The 6,927-nt window shown below is 37.3% G+C and overlaps 1 protein-coding gene across 1 annotated transcript, besides 2 other annotated features; it reads left to right on the forward strand.

The window, feature by feature from the left end:
- Positions 1–345: 345 nt before the first annotated feature.
- N7457_000106 (uncharacterized protein) lies at positions 346–1,735 on the forward strand (the record flags this gene model as incomplete). Its single annotated transcript, XM_057171174.1, has 4 exons — positions 346–646; positions 708–837; positions 908–1,368; positions 1,425–1,735. 4 exons carry the CDS (start codon positions 346–348, stop codon positions 1,733–1,735), a joined length of 1,203 nt encoding a protein of 400 aa, XP_057035077.1.
- A 209-nt stretch (positions 1,736–1,944) lies between these two features.
- Positions 1,945–1,992: a sequence feature (Protein overlapping with rRNA (N7457_000107, KAJ5793508.1) was converted to a misc_feature.).
- Positions 1,993–2,019: 27 nt separating this feature from the next.
- Positions 2,020–2,205: a sequence feature (Protein overlapping with rRNA (N7457_000107, KAJ5793508.1) was converted to a misc_feature.).
- Positions 2,206–6,927: the final 4,722 nt, after the last annotated feature.

Consider the following 6,927-nt stretch of genomic DNA (forward strand, 5'->3'; position numbering starts at 1 on the left):
GTTTCGGAGAGCTCGGCCGGGTTAATTAAACGATTTGGAGTTTTCGGTGCTGTATACTGCTTACACCCCCGCGTACGACTCATGCAAGTTGCCCCCAATGTCAGCGCTAGCCAACTCTAGTCCGAGAACTTGCACCGATCGGATTGCCACCTGGGCATCGTATTTGTCGTGTTGCGCATAGTACCGGGTCTTGTGCGGAGTACATGTGCGACAACCCGTTCGGCTTTCTGGCCAGTAGTGATTTGATCAAGTATAAAATACCAAGATTTGACCAAATTGGCAATCATCGATATCACATCCAATTCCGCACCCAGGTATCAAATCAGACTTCAAGCACTTCTTACCATGGCCGACAGTACAGACCAACTGATCGAAAAGCTTGAGGCTATCGAGGTGGGTATTTTTGAGGAGCAAGATGTCACAAGACAGCAGCTGGCTCTGGCAGCTCGTAAACTCTTCCACAAGCTGGAAACAAAGGAGGAAAAGACCATGAGATTGGCCATAGAAGAGCCAATTATGTTCTCTGTGCTCCAAACCCTCATTGATATTGGTCTGTTTGAGAGCTGGATCGCTGCTGGCGGCGGTGAAAAAGATGTGCACGAGTTGGCGAAGCTCAGCAAAAAGTACATCGAACCTGAGCTTTTATGTGAGATTCTGACTTTTGCCATGAATGTTGAGAAAAACACGTATCCTAATCAACGTGCCAGGTCATCAACTGCGGCTGATGGCCGCAAACCACATCATCCAAGAGACATCAAATGACCATTATCTACCTACACCTTACTCCATCGCCATTGGAGATAAGAATACGTCAGTCGGCGACGGCCTTCGCATTAGGTAAGTTGTAGCAGTTGTGTTGAAGTTGTGGTTATTAAACCCCAGCATGCTAAAACGGGTCGTTTACTAGAACAGACCACGTTGCACCATGTGCTGTGCACTGGCCCGAATTCCTGGCCAAGACAAATTACCGTAAGCCCGTGGACGACAAGGCCAGTTGCTACATCGACACATTCCCTGAAAAGAAGAGCTTTTTTGAACGATGCAGCTCCAACCCGGTGCACCAAGAAAGCTTCTCATCTTTCATGGATTTGTGGGCCAAAGGGAAGAGACCTTGGCCGCAATTCTACGACACCCAAGCACTGCTTGACGGTGCCGATCTGAGCAATGGTAGCCCATTTATTGTTGACGTTGGCGGTCACCACGGCATAGATCTTATGCGCGTGGCCGAGAAACACCCGGATTTGCCTGCTGGTTCTCTTGTGCTCGAGGACCTACCAGAGGTTGTGGATCCTGTAAAACTCACTACCGACAAGATCAGAACTGTGGCCCATGACCTCTTCGAGGAGGGGGCTCAGCAGCCCGTTAAAGGTACCATACAATATCCCACTTATAGTGCAATTCGCGATATTAACGGAAATTATTAGAGGCCCGAGCTTACTTCATGCATGCGGTCTTGCATGACTGGTCGGATGAGACATCTGTGAAGATTCTTAAGCAGATTGCTGCTGTCATGAAGCCTGGCTATTCTAAGGTGCTTATCAATGATATTGTGATCCCATCTACGGGTGCCAGTTGCTACCAAGCGGCCATGGACTGTCTCGTACTACAGGCTTCGGCTAATGAAAGAACCGAGGCTGTGTGGAGCAAGGTGATCCAGGATGCTGGTCTGAAGCTTGTCAAGTACTACCCTGACGGTCGTGGGTACGAGAGTGTGATTGAGGCTGAATTGCCATGAGCAGAGGTAGCGATTCGCAAACAAAATCGACGAGCACTGGCAGAAGAAGCGTCGACAGAGTGACGGGGCTAAATCGGATGGTAGCTCTAAAGAAATTTGGAGGCGTTCAGATTACAATCGTCGGCCTTCGCTAAGAAAGAAAGATCAAAAGAGATGTTTGTGGGATCACCGAAGATCTTATAAACTAAACTATTCCCTGATCAATTGAAATGCTAGACTATTTCCAAGCTTATTGTCGAAAGGGAATAGAACGGCAAGTACTCACTCGCCCTTCCTACATGTAGCTAGAGGCATACATAACAAGCAAAAAGACAAAAACATACAACAGTGAGGATTCGCTGGTGGTCACCCACCCAACTACTAACTCACCGGCGTGTGGCTTGAGTACGGCTGAGCGGACGGGAAGCCCTATTTTCCACACCCTATGGTCGTATGTATTAGATGCTACACTAGCTGAGGTCATATTGTAAAAGTATAGAAGAGGTTATAGGGTACAAATCCCAAGGTTAGGGTGAGTAGACCTCCGCAATGGGCCTAGTTGGGCCCTACCTTCGAAGCCCAACTAGACCTCCGCAATGGGCCTGGTTGGGCCCGGACCTCAGGCCTATAGCCCAACCAGCAGTGGGCTATGGGCCCTATCTTCGAAGCCCAACCAAGCCTATGGCCCATTATAGGGGCCTATGAGGCCCCCATTAAAGCCTATTTGTATGCATAAATACAGTCTTAGCGCTTATAAACCTACTGATTAATGTCTGTTCTTTACATATGTTTAAGTCTATATACTTACCGCGGAAGATCTCGGCGCCGGCCCTGATCTAGCCTAATACGGGGGTTTAATAGTTAACAGAGAATCAATATATAAATATATATATTTCATATAGAGAGAAGTAAGTGTATCTTTCTATTAATTTACATTTTTCTTAAATTTTATAAATCTTAATTTTATTAATCTTATCTAAAGTCAATTTAGTTAATTTAGTTATTTTAGTTATTTTAGTCATTTTAGTTATTTTAGGCACCTATAGGTAGTTAAATTAGGGGGTAATCTAAATACCTAGAAATACTAGAAAAATCTATATTACTTATATATCTACTAAATATTAGTATATTTATATTATTTAAAGCCTATTAGGCCCCTATAAGAGCCTAGTGGGCTTCTACCCTAGGCCTATAGCCACCGATAGGCCTAGGGACCGGGCCTAAAGCCTAGCCTATTTACGGGTTAGGGCGGGTTAGGCTTTGGGCTTTGCGGGCTGGTGCGGAGGCCTAAGCCTAACTAAGCCTATGGCCTATTATAGGGGCCTATAAGGCCCCTATTAAAGCCCATTTATATATATAAAGACAGTCTTAGCGCTTATAAACCTACTGATTAATATCTGTTCTTTACATATGTTTAAGTCTGTATACTTACCGCGGAGGATCTCGGCGCCGGCCCTGATCTAGCCTAATACGGGGGTTCAACAGGTGACAGAGAATCAATATGCAAATATATATATTTTACACGGAGAGAAGTCAGTGCATCTTTCTATTGATTTATATTTTTATTAAATTTTATAAATCTTAATTTTATTAATTCAGTTAATTTTATTAATTCAGTTAATTCAGTTAATTCAGTTAATTCAGTTAATTCAGTTAATTCAGTTAATTCAGTTAATTCAGTTAATTCAGTTGATTCAGTTAATTCAGTTAATTCAGTTAATTCAGTTAATTCAGTTAATTCAGTTGATTCAGTTAATTCAGTTAATTCAGTTAATTCAGTTAATTCAGTTAATTCAGTTAATTCAGTTAATTCAGTTAATTCAGTTAATTCAGTTAATTCAGTTAATTCAGTTAATTCAGTTAATTCAGTTAATTCAGTTAATTCAGTTAATTCAGTCAATTCAGTTAATTCAGTTAATTTAGTTAATTCAGTTAATTTATTATAACCCTCTGCTAGGACAGTGCCTCACAGGCTGGATCCCGCCTAGTCCTATGACCCAGAACCCGTGACCTAGTAGGGGTAGTATGACCCCCCGCTAGAGACTACACTAGGGAGACTAAGTCCTACCGGGTTAGGTGACCTAGTCCCGTGACCCGCTAAAGGTCATCTATATAGAGACTACTAGGGGAACTTAGCTCTTTAGCGATTAGTTTATAAATATATTAGTACCCTACTATTTCTTCACTCTAGTTCTATATTACCTACTAGGACCCGTTAGTACGCCGGTCCTAATATTCTAATCACTAAATCTTAATTAAATTAGACCGTTAGAATATATAATATCGACGACTCGACGTATAAGCGACCGCCTAAAGGGAACCTTAGCCCTAGTCGCGGAAACGAATAACGTCCTAGGACCCCTATAACCCCTACTAGAAGAGGTAGAGATATAGGGAGTTAACGATAACCCTTAAGAAGGAAACCCGCCGGATCCGATAACCCTAACTAAGGTAGATAAGGAGGCGGAACTCTAAGAGTTAGAGACCCTTAAAAGACGTCTAGCTCTAGTAAAGGAGAAAAATAGGATCCGCGCGGACCTATAGGATAAAGAAGAAAACGTAGTAATCCTATAGGTAAGAATATAAGGATTTAAAGTCTATTAGGGTTCGCTAGGTAATACTACTAGCTAAACTATCTACTAACTACCTAATACTATCTATATAAACTTAATTATATTATAAGAAAGTACTAGAGGCTATTTATCCTATTAAAAGAAAACGAGGGAACTATATATACTTTATAATATAATAATATATAAAGCTAAGAGTTCGGGCGAATATAATCTCTTTAAATCGAACTAGAATATTATAAGCTAGATCTTTAATAAAAGAATATAATTTAACGAAAAATACTAAGATAGAGAAGGAAAGGAAAAGAGGAAAAGGAAACTTACTATCGCTAAGTTTTAGAGAGTCTTTAAGTTATAAACTTTATAAACCTTAGATCTACTCTACGATAGCTATAGTTATATAACTTAGTTTCCTATCTACGATCGTTATATACTCCTTTATCTAAATTATATTTAGTCTCTAAATACTAGCTTATCGTTATCTTTATAATCCTATAATAACTTCTCGCCTTCTATAGCTTTAATCTAGTAGTGTAGATATACTAAGGGTCCGGGCTTTATAGGATATTTTTTATAGAATTCCTTAACCTTTTCCGGTACGTTTTTTAGATTACCTACTAGATACTACTATAGGTCTATATTATATCCTACCTACTCTACTCGGTACTAAAGCTTCTTATAATATATATAAATATCTAAGATCTTACTAACTTCCTATTTATTAGTTTTATTTATTATAATAGGTAGTATTAGATCTTTATATTACCTTTATAATAGCTTAGTTTTCGATACTTTATATAGTTTACTAAGATAGAAAATAAAGTATATCTTTATTAATCCTAGGAGATCTAACTTATATAAATTCCTAACCTTCTCTATAATTATATATAGTCTACTTATAGAGTAAGATAACTTCTAACTTAGTCTATTAGGTAACTAATTCTTTATTATAATAAAAACTCGATCTCTTATCCCGAAATCTTTTTCTTAACGATATTTATTTATTTATTAGATCTAGAGTTTTTAGGACTTATTAATCTACTCTTTTATCTTAGACTATATATCTTATAGTTATAAAAGTATATCTACTATACTTTATTTATTAATAGAGATATACTTAGGATCTTTTTAGTTAAAAGTTATTATAAGCTTATACCCCCTCTTTATAAAGAAAGGAGATTTCTTAGTAGTATCTTATAGTAGAATAGATACTATAAAGTTAATTATAGATAAAACCTCTAACTAATTATCTTAATTTAGTTCTATATATAGATAAAAATACTAAACTATATACTAATTTATAATCTTACTTTAGCTATTAATTTAAGGATAGTATATAGTTAATAGTTTTCTCTTAATTTCTAGTATTTAATAGAACTCTATTTAGAACTTAGAGATAAACTATCTACCTTAATCTAATATAATAATCTCCGGTATTCCTAAAATATAAATAATATAGTCTATAAAGAGTTAGACTATCTACTATATATTTATATCTTTATAATAAGGAATTAAGATTAGTCGCTTACTTAGATAGTCTATAACTATAAATACTATATTAAAGTTATATTAATCTTTTAGAAATAATCTAAAATCTATTAAAATATACTACTAAGATTAATTAGAGATAAATAAAAGATAGAGAAATCTAGGTATCTTATCTCTCTATAACTTTATCCTTTTATATACTAGATAGTTATCTATATATCGTTATATATTATTAGCCTATCTAGGCTAGTAATAATAAGCGGAGACTAGCTTCTTTATCTTTTTAACGCCTAGATATATAACTAAAGGCTAGTAATAGACTTTATCTAATAACTAAGTATATAGATCCTCCTAATTAAATACTTCTAACTTATTATTAAATAGTAAAAATCCTTCCTCTAACTATTAGTAAAGATCCTCTTCTTCTTATACCTTTTGTCTTAACTCTTTAAGACTTATATCTATATAGTTTACTTATTTTATATAGTTAATAATCTCTTTATTACGACCCTCTACTAGGAGAGTGCCTTATAGGCTAGATCCCGCCTAGTCCTATGACCTAGAACCTATAACCTAGTAGGGGTAATATAACCCCCCGCTAGAGACCGCACTAGAGAGACTAAGTCCTACCGGGTTAGGTGACCTAGTCCTATAACCCGCTAAAGGTTATCTATATAGAGACTACTAAGGGAACTTAGCTCTTTAGCGATTAGTTTATAAATATATTAGTACCCTATTATTCTTTTACTCTAGTTCTATATTACCTACTAGGACCCGTTAGTACGCCGGTTCTAATATTCTAATCGCTAAATCTTAATTAAACTAGACTATTAGAATACGTAATATCGATAACTTAACGTACGAGCGACCGCCTAAGGGGAACCTTAACTTTAATCGCGGAAACGAACGATATCCCGGGACCCCTATAACCCCTACTAGAAGAGGTAGAGATATAGGGAGTTAACGATAACCCTTAGGGAGGAAACCCGCCGGATCTAATAACCCTAACTAAGGTAGATAAGGAGACGGAACTCTAAGAGTTAGAGACCCTTAAAAGACGTCTAGCTCTAATAAAGGAGAAAAATAGGATCCGCGCGGAGCTATAAGATAAAGAAGAAAATATAGTAATCCTATAGGCGAGAATATAAGGATCTA

The sequence above is a fragment of the Penicillium paradoxum genome (genome assembly GCF_028828445.1).
Source record: "Penicillium paradoxum strain IBT 22861 chromosome Unknown utg000002l_segment0_segment0, whole genome shotgun sequence".
Classification (NCBI taxonomy): Eukaryota; Fungi; Ascomycota; class Eurotiomycetes; order Eurotiales; family Aspergillaceae; genus Penicillium; species Penicillium paradoxum.